The 22,727-nt window shown below is 27.4% G+C and overlaps 1 protein-coding gene across 1 annotated transcript; it reads right to left on the bottom strand.

The window, feature by feature from the left end:
• Positions 1-549: 549 nt before the first annotated feature.
• Positions 550-22,519, bottom strand: LOC129963960 (elongation of very long chain fatty acids protein 7-like). Its single transcript, XM_056078590.1, has 9 exons — positions 22,444-22,519; positions 16,514-16,592; positions 14,239-14,301; positions 9,701-9,885; positions 7,420-7,497; positions 7,056-7,115; positions 6,330-6,444; positions 5,415-5,551; positions 550-831 (listed from the first exon to the last, which is right to left on the bottom strand). The coding sequence occupies exons 2-9, from the start codon at positions 16,590-16,592 to the stop codon at positions 682-684; spliced, it is 867 nt and encodes a 288-aa protein (XP_055934565.1). The 5' UTR covers positions 22,444-22,519; the 3' UTR covers positions 550-681.
• Between the last annotated feature and the right edge of the window lie 208 nt (positions 22,520-22,727).

Below are 22,727 nucleotides of genomic sequence, written 5' to 3'. Positions count from 1 at the left end.
TTACTCTTGCAAAATTTTCAAAGACCCATACCTCGATATTTTGTTTTATACATGAGGAAATAAATTGGAGAACAATCACGTTTTTTAAGAAAAGAAAAAGTTTCTTCATATTTCACTAAAAAGGTTTTAACTAGATTCAACTTCGTTTCAATTAAATCACATCCATTTTTCTACAAATCGCTAAATACAGGTAACAAGGAAAAGCTGCAAAAAAGTCAGTCATCTATTTAAATTACCATTTAAAACAGTACATGTGAGTCAACTTTATTGATTTTAATTCATCTTTATTGAGCCTTTATTGATTTTTTTTTCATCCAAAAGCCGAATTCAATAGGTTTAAGTAGAGTGAAGAAACTATGTAATAATTTAAGCTATGATAATTTAGCTTTAAATTTTGAATGGAAAGAACAAGAAAATGGTAGCCTTCTTTTCTTTCTTAGTCTAAATTTGACTTATAGAAGGTCCAATTATAAGAAGTGGCATTTTTATGAAATTCTATTATTGATAAAACAGCATATGTTAAGATATTTTTTATTGCACAATTTATATAAGAAATAGTTTTACAAATTTCCTGCAAATAAAAATAAAACTTTTATAGCGATGACATGGTGTCTACAAAACAATATAATACTTCCAAGTTTTAATACAAAATACAAACACGCAGCGTGTAATTACATTTTGTTAATGCTGTTTATATTTTCTATAAAAGTTGAGAAATAACAAAAGTGTTATAGATCCATAAGCAAATCCATAAAATTCCATGTTTCCGAATTCTTCGCATCCAGTTAAGAATCCATACAACATGTAGCTCAGAATGAAAAAGATTTGTCCCTGCGTAAGAAGAAAAAGCCTTTTATATAAAACCACATAACTTTATTATAAAAAATGCATTGGGAATTTTAAGTAATCTACAATTTTAAGATGATTTAACTTTTGGGATAACAAAATGTCAGATACAGGTTAAAGAGTTTCATTTCTTTAAGATAGCAAATTATTCAACATTTCACATCATTTTTTTAGGTTAAATATATCTACCATCTTTATTTGGGAAGCTGAATCTTTTGTATATGTCTTCAAACACAGAAATACTATGAATGTATTATTTTCTGATGGATATTATGCTCAGAGCAATGTGTCAGAATTTCATCTAGAACGTAATTATAATACTCAAAATTTTATTTATCAGATTTTTTACTGCTTCTGTAAATAATTTAGGATGGCATTTGAATATTCAGTCTTTTTTGTTTAATATTATTTAAATAAACGAGAAACAAAGGTTCTTTTCAGTTAAAAATGCAGAGAAAATTTTAAGTAGCCTGTCACTTTGAGATGATTTAAATTTTGAGAGGTTTCGAACTGTAATACAAGTTTTTCATTTCATTGAAAAAAGACAAGAAAAAAAGAATTTCACACAGCGCAACCTGTTTTAAAAAGAAAAAATACCTCGAAATCATCATGACCATAATTTCAACTTTTCTTATCAAATCTTTTACCAACTCTCTAGAAAAATTAGACCACCCCCTGAATAATACTTCAAGATTGAAAACTAATAATAATTACACTTTGAATAGATGAATATCAATTTTCAATTCTAAATAAATTTGATATTCGTCTGAATATGGCAATTTGGAAGACATATTGAAAGAAATTAAAAGTGGCATAAAAATAATTCCTTTCATATCTTCTACCATTGCACGCATTAGTGGTGACATCTTGTGAAGTTAAGAGGAACTATTTCAATTCGTAATCTTAGATAAATTTAAGCATACTCTATTTTTTTAAAAAAATTGTATATATATCTATTGTATATATTAATATACCAATTTTATAATTATATTAAAGCATATACCTCACGCTAGTAGTAAATTCCGAAAAGTAAACACCGTTTCTTATTTTTTTTCATATTGTTTCATGGGGATTTATGATTAAAATGTTTGTCTGTCCAATCCATAGATGTTTGTTGATCTGTTCTAAATATGCCCAATATGTATTAGTACTGTTGTTTGAATAATTGAATTTTCTCTCTGATATAAATGCTAATGTTAGTTAAATGCCGTAAAGTTGCCACTTCTGCATTTTCTATACAGAAGTAAGGATTATTCAAAACTGAACACTAAACAAAGAATGGACTAATTGGCTCAGCATTGACCTTGACAACTTTTGATGGCCAACATTATTAGAAGAACAGACCGAAATCCACTGCATGTTTTGGTGAAAAAAAATCAAGCGTATGTGATCTTTAATGCTTTCCGTTTTTCATTTGAGCAATTAATTATACATAAAATAAATTTAAAAAATTTATCTGTACCAAAGATTTTGAAGAAACATTTGCTATTAAGTAAATTATTATCTAAAAGTTCTGTTCTGTAAGATAAATTACTGCATTAAAAAAATCGATTTCTGGCGAAATGGATGAATATTCTTTTATTAGATATTCTTAATTTTTTAAAACTAAGCAAAGAATGGACTAATTGGCTTTCGGCTAACAGACCGAAATCCACTACATGTTCATTTGAATTTTGTTCCTGTGCTGATTTTTTGAGAAATGATATTCATTTTTATTTTCTAGTATGTGAAGTCATATAAAGATAAAGCATTTTAATAGTTAAAAAATCAGAACTTCGACGAATCTTCACGATTTAGATCCCACCTAGTCCAAAAAAATACATGTCAGTTGCTTTTTCCCTCTGTGAGTGCGATATCTTAATGCATTTAATTTGAATATATAGTATACCAAAGAAACTATATACCGAAGAGAATATATACGACATAGAGACTTGATATCAAATTTCAAAATAAATTTGGTATGCAGCCTCTGCGCCAAATGAGCAGATTTTTTATCAAATTTTGTGCAACATTTCTCTGTCCAGCTGACTTAATATAAGTGAACGCGACAGCTACAAAACTATTTAAATATACGTACTACTTAGATAAATGAATTTTATTCATATGTTTAGCATCTAAAATATAGATTATTATCAAATTCTGAACAAAATCTGTCAAACGATTATCTGTATATCTGTCTGTTTTATTTATAGCTCAAAAATGAAATGGTTTAAATGAATAAAATTGGTATGAGACCTTGTGACTAAATTGCAATTAATTCTATATTAAATTTTGGTTTCGATCGGTCGGTAAAAAAATATACAAACTAAATTGTTGATTATTATCTATTTGTGTATTGAATCGCATGTCAATGATTAATCTTCAAAAAATTACTAAAATCGCAAGCTGGATTCAGTAAAATGCTAAAGTCACGCCAAAGATCGATGTTTCGTGACTATTTATCGCCAATGTCATACAGGTAATTTTACAAGTACCTGTATTTTTCATTATACTCTAAGAAGCATACACTTCTCAGGTTATATAAATTCTAATTTAGGTAAAATCTTCTTATGAAAAACTCATAAATTAAAATTCAGTACTTGATTTGATGATGGTTTTTCAGTATGCTCTGCAATTTCAAAACTATAAAATAACTAATCTGCTCTTAAAAAAATATCTTTATGTTGCTTAAATGCTCCAATAATACAATAAGATTGGAAATTCATATTATTTAATAGTCGAGTCCCTTTATTTAAGAGCAGAGAAAAATACAACTTATTTCTTAATTTAGGAATTAACTAATAAATTAGTTATCTACAAAATTTTGAACTACTGATTTGATGAATTTCATTAATAAAAAGTATTTTATTTTTGCCATATTCTAACCCCTCCAATATTTTCCCCAATTTTTAAAACACTGCCGATATTTTACCCTTAACTGGGGTGGTGCGGTCCGTCAGACCGCTAATGATGGACTTTCGGTTACCCCTAATCTATGGATTGAACCTGTAGCTTCCTCTTTCATGACCTTCACTACACGTACACTTTTTCATCCGGTTTAAGCGGATACTTTAAAAAAAATTTCAACTATTTATTTGTGCGACGTCTGTAAGACCGCACCTCCCTTTTAGTGTTCTAGTATTGTACGAGGCTTAGCAGATGGCTCTAGAACTTAGTCCTCGAAATATCATCCAATTTACTGATCCTCTTATGAAGCAGAGCTCCAGAAACTTTTAAATGAAGCAGAAAGTTATTTTAATAAGGAGGATAATTGTACAGAAGACTTTTTCGCTGAAAGTTCGTATTCAACTGATTCTGATATGTATGTCCAAACATAATTCATTTAATGATAATATATTTTGAAAAATTTATAAAATAAATTAATATGCCAAGAGAAATATCTACCGAATTTATAGGCTGATTTTTATACTAGTACTTAACTTGTATGTTTAAAATGACCTCGAAAACCGTGCTACGAATGTCACACAAGCCGATAAAAAATAAAGGGTCAATTTTATTCATTGTCAATTTTTTTTATTTTTCATATAATTGTTGAATTTTACATTATATTCTTTCATATATATCTTTATATACTGGAAAAATAAATGATTTAAAAAGTAAAAAGTAATATGTTTTTTCAAGAATATTATTCATTGTAACATGTAATTTGAGAAGAAAATGTATGTTCCAACGCAATTACTTTTTTCAATGATAATATATTTTGAAAAATTTCTAAAACATATCTATATATCAAGAAAAATATCTGCAGAACATAAAAGCAGATTTTCATACTAATGCATTCATTAGATAATTTAATTTGAGTGTAAAGAAAATGCGGTCTCGTCGACCGCACCTCCCCAGTTAAGTCCTAAAATTTCACCTCCCCATTTAAGGGTTAAATGAAATAATTTTATTTCATTGTGCGCTTTTCTGATCTATTTCATGCAAAATTTTAAAAATAATAAGTTCGAGATGAAGTTAAACATTTTTTGAAAAAGTTCATTGCAAACATGCATGATACACACACTACAGTAAATCACATACATTGAATTTTTATGTTTAATAACATTTACGCTTTAGACCATAGTTTGATTTCTAAGCGAAATTATTTTTTCTATTCACTAGATTCAGCTTCCATCAGTATATATATATATATATATATATATATATATATATATATATATATATATATATATATATATATATATATATATATATATATATATATATATATTGTCTTGATATGTGCAATGCACTTGTCAGTATGGCAGTGGAATAATGTAGAAACAATAAAGTGTGAAATGCCCCATTTCTGGTGATTAAGATTCATGAGTTTAATTCGTGATGCTTTCCAAATATATTCTGAACAGTAAACACTGTGATAAAACAAATTTGTTGCTCCAAACTGAAATAACCGTGAACATTAAATTCACAAATTTAATTTAAAAAATAACAAGTGTATGGCCACAACTCGTATTCTTATTGGAAATATTACCTATTCATTGAACGTCAATAATATCGAAAGGATAAATCAATGAAATTAGAAAATAAATTGAAAGTTATCAAAAGAAAAATAGGTCAAATCTTACAATTTGAAGACGAGTCAAATGCTTCTTCCACCACAAATATTTCTGCATTTTCGGCCCAATAGCAGAAAGGCCATAATACGTATACATGATGACGTGGACCACTGTATTGATAGCAAAACCTACGGCCATATAGAATCCTAAAATAGAATAAATAATGCTTTAAAAATCTTACCTAGAACTGCTTCAAAAGTAAATCTAGTGACTTATTATTGATTGTTTTAACTTTTTTCAGTATGGTAGTGGTTCCATTTGAGTTATCAAAATATATTAAATTATTCCGAAGATAAATTTACTATTATTGTTTCAGATTCAGTTATATGTTCATTATTACATAAAAAGGTGGAATGGGATCAGGAAATAGGAGAATATTTTATATTGAAGTTAATATGGGCTAAATCAAGATAAAACTTCGGAAATTAATTAGAATTAAATTATATTTTAAAATATCATTACATATATAATATAACATAGTATACAATTTCAATAATACATAGTAAATATAATTAGCTTTTTCCGAAGAAAAAAAAAAGAGCTAAAGTTATAATTAATAAAGTTTTGGCTCCAAAGAGTTTGATAATCTTGTAATTAAGATTTAGAGGTACAGTTGCACCAAAAGAAGTATATTATCTGTTGTAGTCAAGCACCTTTACTTCGTTATAAGCTTTGACTAAAGTAAATATTGAGTTGATTTCGATAATGTCCGCATTCTTTTTAGTTATTGATCAGGAGAATAATAAAAGTTCCAATCCTTTCCTATAATTATAAATTTGGACATAAATCTAATTGAACAAAATTTTTATTATTATGTTTGCTTAATAATGAGAAACACTTGTATTTCTTAGATTAAAGGATATTTTGAAACAAGTCTTTAATGAATCAATGATTTAATTGATTGGTTTAAAAATTCTTAATTACCTGGAGCTTTATACAGGATGCTTAAACCCCAGTAGTAGATGAGACACATCCCAGCGTGGTGAAAAACATGTAGAAAAGATACTTGGCTTTGTTTTTTGCGAAGTACAAAGAATACCTGAAAAATTAGTATGACTTAGTTCCAATGACATCTTAATACAAATTGTGAACTTACTAAACTGCTGTAACTCTGGTACTAAATTATTATTTCTTTATTAAATTACTATAGTTACTAATTACTAATACTAAGTTCTAGTCTATACTACTAATATAAGTTCTAGTCTAAGTCTATACTATAGTTACTAATTACTAAATTACTTCTAATTTTATATTACTATTTTTATTTTATATTGCATTATCAAAATGTTTTAAGATAAATAAAAAGAATCAAAATGTAGCATTTAAAAAAATAACTTTAATATTTAAAGAATGAATCTTACTTATATAGAATTATTTTAACAAAACTTAATTAACACAAATTAATTTTTTTAAAACATGAAAGCCTAATTACTGATTGCATCGCATTATTATTAAAGAAATAATGTTAATTACCCTACTTTATTACTAAAGAATTATTAATAATTGTCTAATATATTATTAACGAATTAGCATTAATTCTAGCACTCAATTATTCGACATTAATATGATCCATAAACAATTTCTCTTATTATCTATAATTAAATATAATACAGCGTCTAAATGGAATTAACATCAAAATAGTTACCATACCGTATCTAAAAGGTCTATGAACTTTATAATGTATAAATTGTATGCGGGCATCAAAGCTGCCTGAAAAATAAATAGAATTTCAGTCATATGATTATTAAGAAGATTAGATTTTTTTTAAAGTTCTGCTTTTAGCAATGGAAAAAATTTCACTGTTTAATTTAATAGATGAAAAAATTAGCACAATAAAAATGCATCCAATCCATTTGGACACTAATAAATAAATAAAAAAAATACAATATATTTTACAGTGCCCTTTGCATTCTTGCATCAATCATTAGACATTGATGAACAAATTAGGAACAAATGATTAAATTTATTTACAAATGCGAAATTAAATATTGTTAGATAGAAACGAATTATTTACCTCCAACATTTCTTGAAGTTTTGGACTATTTCTGATAAGGCAGCGGGAATCCCAATATTTTATTATACCATCTATAGCCTAAAGTGAAAGAGTAAATGTAAGACATAAAAATAATTTTTGAATGAAATAATTTCACCGTTATAGAATAATGAATAATTAATGACAATGAATTAGGATTCATTTTTAACAAAATTTTATTTTAAAACGAGGCGATTCTTTTGACATTTTCTAATTATTTTTTTAATTATTATTTATCAAACATATAATATAAGCATAAAATATGATATAAGCATAAAAAAAAATGCAACCTCTGTATTTTGGCAATGTTTTTTTTTCAAACAAATTTCAGATCTTCTTCAGTACAAATACACATTTTTGGAAATATTTCATCTGGCTTAGAATGTAAATAACTCAAAAACGCTTTGAACTGGAAAGATAGAATTTGTTGCGTAGTCTTTATACAATTTTTTAAAATTTCTATCAAATTTTGAACGAAATCTGTTTACAGGTGGTATACGTGTTTGTCTTGGTTAGTTTAGTTTTATTTAGTTTAATTATATTTATGTCCCGTTCTTAAAGCAACAACAGGTTTATTTTGGGACGGACCTCGAAATTTTGAACTGCGGTCAGATGACGAGGACGACATCTCAGCTGGCACGCTCCTCTCCAAATTTCCACACTTCACGGATTTAATGTGCACCAGACCCGTTTACGCGACGGTTCTTCGGTGGAATCGGATGTCGAACCTGAAACCCTCCGGTTCCGAAGCCGACACCTTACCACCAGGCCACTGCCGCCCACCATGTTTGCCTTGGAGCAAGTTAACGCGGCAATTACAAAACATAAAGAGCTGGGAAAAAAAAGTTCACAATTTTAACATCTAAAATGCAGTTCCACATTTAATTTTAAAGTAAGCCCATCAGGGGGCTGACGGACTGTTCGTCTGGTCATTGATCGCATGCGTGCAATCGAGATAACTCAAAACCACAACGGCTTAAATAAACGAAATTTTCTGTACGATCTTGTTTCTACAAGTAAAATGTTGCGTCGAATGTCGGTTTCAGTCATTTGAAAAAGAAGTTGTCCAATATTCAAACTTGGTTTTCTTTAATGTTCTACGAAACCCAAAGGGAAAAAAATAATTGAAATATTCATAACGTTCATAGCTTTGAACAAGCCCCCCCCATCTAATTTTATAGGGTGCAGAAGACGCATGATATCATTGTGGAGAAATATGTGAGAAAATTTCAGTGAAACCTCTCCCACTGGTTTGATTATTACACAATCATTTGAATCTCACCTTTAGAGACAGAATGGCATGATTTCATTGCCCTGTATCTAAAAAGATTATAATGTGTGGTATCAAACTATATAAATCCTTCAGTGTAAAGTGTCCATCCGCTGATGGTAAAGTGGTAAGGTTCACCTATCCAGATGCCCCTTTCATAATATGATCACTGACAAGACTGCACGTTTTTTTCTATGATATTGTTTGATACTCTACAGGCTTACACATTGCGTAGATATCGTAACAATAATATAAAACATTTTGGTTTGATGGTCCATCCTAAAATAGAAATATTTATGAGAAAAAGATAGTAAATCTAACATTCAGCTGAAGTGCTTTATCATTCATTAAAATCTGTATAAATTATATAGTTCTCAGAGTTCTCATGTAGATTTGAAATAATTGAATAATGTAGATTGAAATAATAATCAATATAATGTAGAGGAATATATACATTGTAGAAATGGCATTTTTGTAGGTATACAGGAAAGAGGAGCCAAATTCGGAGCGTTATTCACACAGTAACTTCAATTATATTGAATATCAGGCTAAAAATGTTTGTAGAGTCTATTTTGTATTGTAGATTAATTTTTAGTTTCAAAAATTATAGCAAAATATTTATCGTTATTAATAGAAAAGGATAATGTGTGTGCGCGTACCTATCTCTGTGTTTACAAAACATTAATTACATTGTGAAGTACGAAATTTGGCATATATTTACTTTGGAGAATGAAAATATAAATTTCGTAGCGATTTTTTTGAAATTTTAATTAATTAAATAAAACGAAATTTTGAACTTAAAGCAGCGTTACTATATTGAAATTCGTATCGCAATTGATCAATATTTGAAGAAAACAATAATTTTGCAATGTTGCCAAAGTCATATTTATACGACAAAAATAGTTTTATAATTCGAAAAATATCACTCATTTATTTTGAACATTCTAAATGATACGTTAATTCGAGATTTTAATGATGATAAAATATACTTACAGTATAAGCAATGCAAAGATTTGCAAAAGCTTGTAACAGATTATACACAATCAGGACTTTTTGAAGGGAATAAGGTTTCCGATATTTCATCATTTCTGGCCCAATCCATTCCACAAACAGAATATAAAAGGAAACCATTGAATATGGCACAAGTGGATATTTCAAGAAGAATCTGTTGTGGATACCTAAAAGAAAAAAAAATGCATTTTATGAAACCTTCAGCTGGTCAAAATACATGATCTTCGTTATGTATTTATATAAATATTTTTATGTATATGTTGTTTTATTATTTTCACGTATATTAAATATACATAAAGAAAGTATTATAATCGTCAAAATACACAAACTCGAAATTTTGAAAAATCTCCAAGTTCCCCTGAATCCAAATTTTTGAAACTATGTCTGTCCGTCTATGAATACGATAAATCAATAACACTTTGAGCTATGCGCATGGAATTTGGTATCTGGTTTCTATTCCAAATTTGTTGTCTTCTATCAGATTTTGATCTAAATCCCTTCCAAGTAGGTCTGTCTGACCAGTTGTTCGTATATAAGTTAACACAATAACTAATCTTAAGCAAGAAGACAGCTCGATGCATAAGATTTGGTTCGCAGTCTTAACATCTAAAATATAAATACGTATCAATTTTTGAACAAAATCTGTCATTGATTCACTGTCCGTCGGTCTGTTCTTTCACGAGCTTGCAAACGCGATAACTCAAACACTGCTATGATTTAAATCTATGAAACTTAATGCGAATTTTTTGTGAACTGTTAAGTAGTTTTGTGTCAAATTTTGACTTTAAACGGTCTGAAAAAAGACGCCCATTGCACTTTAACAGGTCCATTCGTAACTATTAGTCCTCAATGACATATTATTAGTAATATATAAGTTTATTTATTGGAGAATATACGAGAAACTTTCGAAATGACTTTATATTTTTTACATATAAATGTGTATTTCACAACTGCACAGAAATTTCTTGATATGATACTTTCACAATATAAAATTATAAATTTTGAAGGGCAATCTCCAACAATAATCATAATCTTTATATTAGAATTGGTGTACAGAGAAACGATTTTTTAAAAATTATTATCAAAGAAGTCTGAATTGATGCTGTTAGCTGCGATTTGAAAAGTCATAATTCGTAAAGCTTGATTTCATTTGCTCACAAAATACTATAATTCAGACATTTTTATTAAAGATTGATGAAAATTTTTTGAAATTATTTGTCACTTTATAAAATTATTGTTTAATTCTATTATGTATCAAAATTTTATGCATGCTATTGTAATTAGTCATACATTTTATCTTGGAAGCAGAGTTTCAGGACGATGCAACATTCCATAATATTATATAAGAAGAATGGTTGCATTTAATCAGAAGAAATATTATTGATTTTAGCAAAAAATACTACACCAGATTTCAGATAGATAGTCTTGCAATTTGAAACCCAAAACTATGAATCTTCTAAAAAAAAATTCTTAACTTTTTGAGTGTTTTCTAGAAATTTATATCAACGCATTATTTTCGAAGTTTATTGGCTATGAGAAGATCATGTAAAAAAGGATGCAAGTTTTAGACTCTTGAATTAATCTCACAAGAAATTTCGGGCTATGTTTGCGTATTTAAAAATTCTGCCGGTTTTGGATTGCCATTTTAATTTGGCTCAACCAACATCTTTGATTTTACTTCGCCAGCTTTCTACCTATGTACGAGTTTTAATTAACTAACAATTTTAAATCAAAATAACTTTTGAATCGTTTAGAAATAATATTATAAACTTTTTTTTACTACAGTGAACGTGACAAAGGAATTTAATAGGAAATGTTTTCAATGCAAGAAGTTTTTTAAAAAATGCATTAGTGCTAATAAAAAAAACCCTTTCTTTTCCTTTCACATCCTTTACCATAGCTATTGAAGGCTTACGTCGATTTATTAATGTTAAAGACAGCTTTAACATTAATAAATCTTAAAGACAATGCTGCAAACGTTGTTCTTTTGACGCCATTAAGTTTCAGTTTTAACTAATCAAAGATAGAATGCAGCGGTTTGAAAGATAAAGGATGAACAATTTCTTGAACTCCTTCTCTTCGCTAGAGAGGTCCTGTAAAGGCATTTCAGTTTAAATGCACATTTCTTTAAAATCAATTCTGCATATATGAAGGCATAAATAAAATTTAAGCAACTTAAAAGCTTTATATGCAAGCAGTTGTTTTTATACAAAGCGCACATTCTTCGATTTTTTTCTGCTTTATTCATCTTTTATTTTTGGATTTCAACATGTCTTTCTCTTTCTTTAGCAAGTCCTCTATTTTCGAATAAACTCCCAAATCTATAAATTTACGGAAATCGCGATGAAATTCTAAAAGAGAAATAATAATATTTATAACAAAATAAAAGGAAAACAATAAATATAAAAATTATCTTCAAAATTAATTAGGATCTTTTAAAGACTTTCAGAAGAAAAATAATATTTTGCAAAGCTTTTTGTTTTGTTTATTCAGGCACTTATTAGTTAGTTGCCTAAATTAGGCGCCATATAAGGTTTTCTGGAGTTCCATAAGTCATAATAAAGTATAAAATTTTAAAAGTTCGTCAAATTTAAAACAATTTTGAAAAATTAATAGTGGTGGAAGAAAGTGGTTTAGAAAATTAATACTGGAGTGAAACCAATATTCTATATAAAAAAAAGATTAATTGTAAAATTTATTATTTTATCAGCATGCTAATATTTTTTTACATTATAAGCAATTTTTTAGCTTATTTTGATTTAGTAACATTCTTTTAATATGAATTTTCATACTTCTGGCTTTCTTCTCAATTCTATGAAGGGAACCTTAAAATTTACTTCATTTTAACAATTTTGTCATTTAAACTTCTTAAAAATGTTATGATACCTTCTCTAATTTTATACTTAAGGAACCCAATTCTATATCTCAGTGAGTTGTATTCATTTTTTTACAACGATTTAATTGAAGTGGGGTTAAATGAATATAGAATTTGATGTAGATGTTGAAGCTAGCTTAGAAAATGGTTAAACTTTTATATATTATTTTTTAAGTAACAAATAACATATGTATAGATTTTGATAAAATTAAAACGCATTAAATAAATAAAGTCATTTTATTACCCTGTTAACCAGAAAATAGGAAAAAGATGAAACATTTTATAAATATATAATATTAGGACTTTTCAGGAACTGCAGTTTATTCTAAAAACTTAAATAATTTTTCCAAATTGTTTTATTACATAGGATCATTTTTTTTCTATAAAAATACTAAGAAAAATCCATTTTCCCCATATTATCATGTCAATTTTATGTCCATCAATCAGACATGGTTTTAAAGTCGTTGTAAGTTTTCACATTAAATTATTTTTTCCTTTGAAGAGAAAATGAATTTTAAAGAAGATGTTTTAGGAGAGCAGATTAGAAAATATTTCTAAAGTTGTTTTCTTCCTTTCTTAAAAGTAGCTGCCCGATTTAATTCTCTTCATAAAATGTTGTGAAGGTTTTTAAATGTTGTGAACCCTACACAGTCAATAAGTTAAATTAAACAGCCGAACAGTAGTTCGAGTATTACACAACATATCTCCTTAAGCTTCAAAGTAAACAGTGATAACTCCCTCAGTTCAAAATAATTTGAAAATTCTGCTGTTTCAAAAGCTGTTGTATGTCCTTTGAATCCATTCAAACTTCCTATTCTCTTACCATTATCCCCGCCAGCAATGAGTGAAACAAAATTTGCTCTGAAAAATTCAAAACCAGAAGCAAAACTGCAAGTGAAGTTCTATTGCAGGTATGGTTAAAGTCCTCTTCCTGAAGAACATTCACAACATAAAACGAAGAAATCGAGTTATTCTTCAAACACTATAGTAATAATGAAGCTGAATACTACAACTCAGAATACTGTCAAAGAAAGAATGAAAAAATTAAAATACCATTGCACCTCCTTCAAACAAAATACCTGGTAATTGTAGAGCATTAACAATAATATCCTATTAAATCTCCTCTAGGAGAGGAATCTACTTTTCCAAAAAATTCAGATATAAATTGAAAGAGAACAGATAATCCAACATAGAATAACATAATAATCCATAAGAATAAATATGAAACAATATATGATACCACAGGACGTTATATAATTTTTCATTTTTAAATTCAAGTGTTATCATTTTTATATGTATATATTTAAAAAACTATTTTCCAGTTGATCTTAGTGAAAAAATAGGAATTTTTATTGATTCCTTTTTATTTATGGTTATTTTACTCCACAGATTGTTAATTTTATTCTCCCACTCCATGAAGTAAATAGTGAAGTAACAAGTCGAAGTAATTATTCAATTTTTTAGAAGAAGCGAATAAGAAATTGCAGCAGTTCTTCGATAATGCCATGTAAAATATCTTCCAAAAATGTCAATATTTAATATAATTTAAGGAGTGTAGCCTGCCAAAGTTGAAAATATTTAATTTTATGGTCATTGCACTCCATCGTGCCCCACTGTATAAACTTACTAAGAAAAAGGAACTTACTTAACTCGCTTCCAAGAACAGGATTTATGTCCAAAACAGGAGATGTACCATTTGCTATGGTATCTGTAAATAAGGAAACCATACAGAATTTAATGCTAAAGAAAATTTTTCATAAACTTAGGTAATAACTTTTCATAAACTTAGGTAATTTCATAAACTTAGGTAATTTCATAAACTTAGGTAATAACTTAATAACTTTTCATAAACTAAGGTAATAACTTTTTATAAACTTAGGTAATAACTTAATAACTTTTCATAAACTTAAATTTTTTCTTAAACTTCAATTTAGGTTATGCTTACTTCATTCTAAATTCAAAAATGCAATTATTTTAAAATAAATAAATTGTTAAGAAAATTCTTCTAATAAAGCTAAATATTGAGTTCACTGGCAATATAATTAAAAATACTACATAACTGCAAAAATGTAGCAGTCTTCCATATTATTAGATAAAGATTTTAAATTTTGCATTAAATTTACTTTGAATATCGAATTAAAAAAACATCATGTTTTGTACGCTAATAATCAATATGTTGAAATATATTAAGTACCTTATGTAGGAGGTTATTCATGAAATCAAAGAAATATTTGGTAGTAAAATACAAATTTTCCCTACTATTCTTAATTGAAACTTCGCAGCATGGGTACATGATACTTTTGATATTTTGAATAATCAGTAATATTTGAACTAAAAGATTATCAATTTACTTTATTACACTCTTTCTCTCTGGTGTGATAGAAAAAATAACGAATTACCAATTTGTATTACATTGCAGTAATCAGGAAGATAGTATTTTTCATATTCATGGTCCTTCAAAAAAGCGGAACAAGTACTTATTTTCTTAAATACAGTACCTAAGCGCATTTTTAAATTATAATATTTCATTAAATAGGGTAAATAATTGTATGAATATATTTTCGTTTTTGTAAAAGTGAATAATAAAAAGTTTAAGAAATTAAATTTTTATACGGCCTTGATAGCGTAAGAGTGTATAACGTGTTAACTTGTTTCTTTTACATTCATCCATGAATTATTTATAAAATTTATGATGATATATTAAAATGCTAATTTATTGATTTAGAACATATCTTTCGTAATTATGACGAGGAAAAACGAGTGTTTCATTAGAACACTCGTTTTCAGGAACGATATACATATCAAAAAAGTTTATTAAAAAGTTGAAACGAGAGCATATTAATAAACAATAATGTTTTTATTAACATTTCTTAGATTTAAAAAAAATGTCCAGAGAAACTTTAATTTTAGCGTTTACGATTTTTTTTCAAAATGAATATTTTCTTCTTTTATACATAATTGCGCTCATCTAATATACAGAAGTATTGCTGCATTGTGATTGCATGCAACATAAACTCAAAGCATTTCAAAACGTACCTCCTTACTGAAATGTGTTGTTTATTTCAGAAAGCTGAATAATATGAACCTTATAACTGCCAGCAAAGAATTTTATTTTCTACTTCGGAATTATACAACTTTTTTTAAGATACCTTATATAATCAATCGTCCCATCTTTATTAGTTCGAAATTGCAACTGCTGACCATTCATATTGAATAATAATATGCGTTATTTGCAAATTTATTTCTTGATGGTTGAATGAACCTATAATATTTTATAAACATTTATAAAAGATTAAACATTACCTTAACATTAACATATACATAACATTTGATATTATTTGATAATAATATAAAAAAACAACATTAAAACATAACATTGATGATAAATATTTGCTTGTGACAATTATTATGAATTAAATAAATTTTCAAACGGAATCGAAAATCTTTGTTATATGTGTAAAAGAAAATAAAAGACATATTTTACTAATTAACAATTTTACACTATGGAGACCATATAAAGTTATATATATTTTAAATTTATATATATTTTAAATCTTCATGTATTATCAGTTTCTATAGAAGCTAATTATTATTAATGGATCTTTGCATTTAGAAATATGAGTCTAGACACAGTATTTAAGGAAATAAAAGTTATTTGCATTTTATGTTAAAAGCATTTTATCTTTTTATAACACCCTAAATAATATAATAGTCTACTTTTGAATGAAGTTTATATAAATAATTTTTTTCTTCAATTCCATTTTGATTTTTTTTTTGTAGTGAATATTACAGATTACTTTATTGATTCAAATAAAAATTTCCAATCAATGTGAATGAATCGATACCGTACTAATTAGCGTTTTTAATCATGTATAAAGGGATGGATTTAATTAGTTATAAATATATGATTTTGAACTTACCGGCAATGGAAACGCTGATGTTGGACATATTTGTTTTCAAAAGACAAGTATTACTTATGAAGTTTGAAGAATAAGACATCTGCAAAGACAAGGATTCAAGTTTATCAAATAGATATAAAATTAAATTTCACATAAAGGCATTAATATAAAAATAATGTTGCTAATATGCAATTTCCAAACTTGAACAATAAGCATAAATGTTTAAGCTTATAGAAATGTTTTAATTTTTTTACAGAAATGACTGTATAAAATGCTGACGATGCCAACTTAAATGCTATGGTAATGGTAACAGATAAGGGAGTTAGCGTTATCGGGAGAACGAAGAAACATTCAACATGATTTTAGAATTTTGTTTTGTACAGTTCTTAATAGTTCTTATAGTTATTAAAAGATTGAATTACTGATCTAATGGTGCACTGCCTACTAATTTCCTACTAGTGCAGTGGTTCATAATCTGCGAATTGCGCCTCATTTGTGGGAGTCGTATAGCGTGTTAGTGGGATGTGGATCCCTTTTGATATGTATGAATGTGTTTCCTCAACTTCAATCTTCATGAAACTTAAGTGTAGAAATAAATTATAAATAGGAAGTATCTTACATTGGAAACTATTAAGCTTTAATACAGATATTGGCATTTTTCAGGCAAAAAAGTAATATTAAAAAAATCTTTTTTTTTTCTTTTTTAAAATCTTGACCGCTGTTGTTTTTGAATTTTCTTACATTGTGACGACTAAGTAATAAATGTTCTTATTTTATAAATAGTATATTTTTAATCCTTTCATACTAAACTTTACTAATTATTGACATATACTTGTAGTTAATATATATTTATGTGTTTGTGTGTTTCTTTGTTTATATATTTAATTAGTGGGCCTTAAAATAATAATTGTATAGCATATAAATCCCATTATCAAAAATTGACATTTTGGGCAGCGATTGCAACGTTTGAAAATTTAGAAAATTTTCTTTTTAATGATACTAATATAATTAATGTACAAAATGTCCCAAAATTTTGGCAATTTTTTTTAAACATATTTTTTTAAATGATTTTCAAAGATATGTTTAATGTTGAGAGAAACTCGTTTTATTTTCTTAGTTCAACCATTTAACTGAACGACTTTCTTTCATTTTTTTTTTAAGTTACGAAAGAAGTATTCTATTTAACATCGATGTAGTTATATGAGAAAAGTTATATTACAACAAAAATTAAAAGAGAGATCACGCAGAAAATTAAGTCTTTAAGAGAACTATGAATTCATGAGACTTGACTCTATTAGTATGGTTCATATGTACAATGTCAAAGGCAAGTGTAAATCTATTAAAACAACATGTATTTAATGCATTTCATAATTTTATGATTACAATTATTTTCTTGCAGAAACCATGAACATCAAGTGATGCATAAAAATTTAATTAAAGACACCCAATTCTTCTTGGAAAAGCATCTTATTGCTAAAAGCGGCTAGTTTAAAGTATAAATAAAATATTGGATTTTTCACAAAAAGGTAACACAATCCATTTTCAATTTTTAAAAATTTTATGTATGTTATGCATTTTTCAAACCAATTATTTACAGTTGTTCTCGATGATACTTTAAGGATTTTGAATAGATAACCAATATTATAAATTACCAGCTTATTATCAATATCCAAGAAGAAAAATAGTCTTAATGAAGAAGATAACAGAAACTTGTATGACGCAACGCGCGGAATCTCAATCAAGCTTTTAGATAATGTATGCCACTTGCATAATTTTCCCTTCTAATTACATAATTTATTTCGAGGTAGCTAATTACATAATTCATTTATTCTATCGGTAGTGATATTCTTTGAAGAAAGAAAGCATTAAGAAGGATTTTAGGCACTTGCATAATGATTTTAGAATATGTATCAGATGTGCTGCAAAATTACGAGAACAAACGGAAAATTAGGGTCTCCCAGTCTTGTATATTGATGGATCTATCTTATCTTACAAGATAGAATTGGTCTAATTTAAAATTGGTTTAGGAAAGTTTTTAAAGATTCTATATTAAACAGAGAAGAGAATGAAGTATTCTTATGTTTATTCATTAAGAAGAATTAATGACTCACCATTACGTAAGTAGGTACAAATTAATGTATTATACACATATGAAGTGCAATCCTTTGCATATCCATATTGTCTTATTATACACACAATAAAATATATCAATTTTAAAATAAATTGCTTAAGTTAAGAAGAAAACGCAAGTAAAAAATCTGTGTTAGTAATTCAATATTATTTATAAATAAATTTATGGGTAACTTATCTACAATTACTTTTGTGTTAACAGAGACATGATCTCCAAAATGTTACCTTTTCTGAAGGTTTTCGAATACAGAATAATTTAAATTGTAAATCTCAATATTGTAACTGTAAATCTGTAAATATTATTTACATTTAGATCTGTAGGTATTGTAACATTGACAGATCTAAAGATAATTCAATGCACTATGGACACAAAAGCCACTCTAGCTATTTAATGGCATTTCATCATTCTGCCATTATAAAAATTAATCATAAAGCATTTCTTTACTTTCTTATGTATCTATCGAAAATAGCCTCATGTTAGTACTTGATAATAAATTTAGCTTACTTTCATTTAAATTAGGAATGAATATAAAAACTGCATATTTGGTGCACATTTTAACTCCTCAATGCAAAAATGTTCTTTTTAAACGTGTTTTTGGAAAAGATTGGAAATTTTAATCAGTTTTTACTTATTTTTACAAATACTAAATTTATGCAAACTGAGGATAATATACTATTAATTTATAAACAAATACCAATTATTCAATTAATTTTAATTAACTTGGGACCTGCAAGAATGGCGAGATCTTCTATTAAATTTGAATAAGAAATGATTGAAAAAATGATTCCATGGTTTTCATAATGAGGGAAAATATACTAAAGGCTAAAAATCAGAAAATAATAAAAGTAGGAAAGTTTTTAAAGATTCATATGGGTGTGATAAAGAACGGCCGAGTCATTTACGAAGTAAAAAATAAATAAAATATATATTTTGATTGATACTGTAAAAGAAAAAAAATGCCTTCCCACTTTTTACAATGTTATTTTCTAATTTTTCTTTCATCATATAAAGTCAAAACAAAAGTATTTGGAATTTTCATTATTTGTTCTCTCCAATAATTATCTATTAAATAAGGTATGGTATTATTTCTTCAATCTGTCGGATTTAACGTTTACAAATAAACTTCCATTTCATTTTTTGGGTTTATACCTAAAAAATGGTGAGTGTTACAACGGCGTTTATCACTTTTCATTGCTGGGCATCTGGCATAAAGCTTTCAATATAGTATAATATTTCAAAATAGAGCATCTCAGTTGAGAAAAATAGAATTTTGTACAAATATTCCAACAAGAAACTGGCCAAGACTAATAGGGTCAGAGTTTCCATGGAAGTTTTTTTGAAATATTTTCACTCATCGAGTGTTTTCTCGCCTTGGTTATATTGATCTACACGGTCATCAAAACTATTTTATAGGTACAAGCATATATAAATGTATATCATGCAACTTAGAAAGGTAAAATTGGAGATTTACCTATAAAATGAAGTTGAAGAAATCGTGGAAGTTTTATTGTAAACCAGCGGGAGTAGTCTCCTAGAAATTATTTTGGTTCTCCTACCTCCATATAAAAGTGGGGATCTTGGTTTAAGTCATGAATACCATGCATGACTTTGGTGAAGATAATTAGGAAATATATATTTCTGGCTTGTATATAACAATTTTACAGAAGCTATTGCGAGAATATGCATATTTTGCTGGCAGATTGACTCCAAAATCTTGCACAACACTACAGTTGTAGGATCAAATTAACGTAGTGAATTTTATTGATTTATGTTTTTGTGTTTGTGAGTTATTGAGCTAACATGCACGCGAAGTACAGACCCGACAAATAGACAACCGTTTAATGGATCAGGCCGAAAATTTTATAAGGATTTATAATTTAGATACTAAACATATTTATTAAATTCTACCTACTCAGCTCTTTGCGTTTTGTAGTTATTGACACTTTGTATTCGAAAAGGCAGGCAGACAGACTCCCCGTGAATGGATATTTTCCAACATTTGATAGAAACCTATAAATTTTGGTTGTACTAAATTTCATCCATATACCTCAAAGCAATTTTGAGTTATCTTTGTCACAGATAGACAGATGGACATAATGCCGAAAAAGGGATTTCTGGACTCAGACAGATCTGAAACTCGGAAATTCGTCAAAATCTCGAATACGACCAATACTTCGTATATGAGAAATTAACATGAAGAATAACTTTTGCCTGAACAGCTTCAGATTTGTATTGGTGAAAATATCCATTACTCGCAGCATTCATTTCATATAAGAATCTTAATGCAAGGAAAACTAGATGCACGTTAATGACGTTTATGATTTATTGCAAAAGATTTAAATTATTAGTTGCAAATGTTATTAAATCATTGAATTCTGAGAAACAACAACAAAAGTAATAATTATACTGCTGATAAAATGCATATGCCTAATGAACGCTAAATCACGTAGTACGGAAATCGTTATCATTATGTATTATCGAATGAAAACGATATAAATGTAAACAAATCAGTACACGAGAGCCTCAATGTCTTCATTGAACGTTTATAAAACCTAATGACTAATTAACATATGCCTAATGAACGCTAAATCACATAGTATGGAAATCGTTATTATTACGTATTATCGAATGGAAGCAATAAAATGTAAACAATTCAGTACACGAGCGTCTTAGTGTCTTCATTGAACGTTTTTAAAACTGCATTTCGTTTAATGCTTCTGAATGCTTTTGTTCAATGCTGCTTTTTTCAATGCAATGAAACTGAAAAGTATTATTAAAAATACTTAAGATAGGTTTCACAAAAAAATTCTATTAGTTCAGAGGAAACAAGATACAAAAGAAATAAAAATAAAGGCGCCAAACACAGTTTAATCGAGCTAGAAATTTTGCTTACCCATTGCCAGATAAGTTATCCCTGTGATTTACTTATGAAAACTGATGATCATATTTAGCAAAATTATTATCTCACAAAAATGTTTTTTGTATTATTTTTAAATTTAAAAAATTATCTTTTTAATGATATAAATTCCATTTCTGTACAGTGCTTTCTTTACATTTAATGAAGTTTTTAAATGCCATACACAATTTATAACAATTGAATTTATAATGTAGTGAAATTAGAACTCATCCAATAAAACATTCAATCGCGTGCTTTGCCAGTGTTGAAATTAAGATAAAGAAAAAATGCTTTTTTTGGACATTAATTTCGATGTAGGATTTCCATTTCTATTTTTATTTTGCAGTATATTGTACTTTTTAAGTTGCAAGCGTTATAATTTGTTCTGTCTTATTCGATTGAATTTATACTTTCCATTATTCCTTCTTATTGAATAATAAGGAGTAATTAAAAAAATATTTATTCCACATTAATATTTGGCAGCATAAAGTGTCAATAACCTGATCGAACACGTGCCAAAGGCGAATAATATCATAATTAATCAAATACTTTATGGTGGTTTATCAAAAACACAAGCAGGGGGCTATTGTATCAAAAGATAAATTACTGACTATGCAGAAATATGAAAATTCAGACAGAAACCATAAATGTATATGAGACAGATCAATATGAGGTAGTTCATGTTTTAGTATAATACTTGTTTTCAATCTTAATGTAATTTTCAATTAAAATTTCTGATATGTGTTTCATCCTCTTTTTTAACTGGTTGTGTACTTATCTTGTTACTACTAAAACATTTTCAAAACATACTATCGGAACTGTCACACATTTAAAATATATTTTAAATAATAAATTAGTCTTAAAATTCTAACTTTGCATATATATATATATATTGAGCATAATAAATAGAAAGAAAGAACTTACAAAGATATGTTGACAGTATGAAGCAATCCACGACGATTGCAAAACAAACTGTGGGAGCAAAATATACAGATAGTGATTTTTAATTCAAATTTTGATATAATAAATGACTTCTGGGTTCAAAGATACTATTACTTTTTCCTTGAAAGATTATATATAAAAAAAAAGACAAATTGCTGAGCTTGCAATTAACACTTTTCTTCCACAGAAAGGCGGAACTTTCCTCCTGCATTCAATCTTAATACGCAACTCATTTCATCCCTTTATTGAAACCAAGTGTGTTAATA

The sequence above is a fragment of the Argiope bruennichi genome, chromosome 3 (assembly GCF_947563725.1).
Source record: "Argiope bruennichi chromosome 3, qqArgBrue1.1, whole genome shotgun sequence".
Classification (NCBI taxonomy): domain Eukaryota; kingdom Metazoa; phylum Arthropoda; class Arachnida; order Araneae; family Araneidae; genus Argiope; species Argiope bruennichi.
The sequence above is the reverse complement of the archived record's forward strand: the minus strand, read 5'-3'. Positions and strand labels throughout refer to the sequence as shown.

Excerpts from the sequence above, each read along its gene's own strand:
- LOC129963960 (XM_056078590.1), bottom strand. The coding sequence starts at position 16,592 with ATGTCTTATTCTTCAAACTTCATAAGTAATACTTGTCTTTTGAAAACA. Across the intron at positions 7,116-7,419 it reads AACTTCAAGAAATGTTGGAG|GCAGCTTTGATGCCCGCATA; the intron begins GTAAATAATTCG and ends TTTATTTTTCAG. Across the intron at positions 5,552-6,329 it reads CATCCTGTATAAAGCTCCAG|GATTCTATATGGCCGTAGGT; the intron begins GTAATTAAGAAT and ends ATTCTATTTTAG.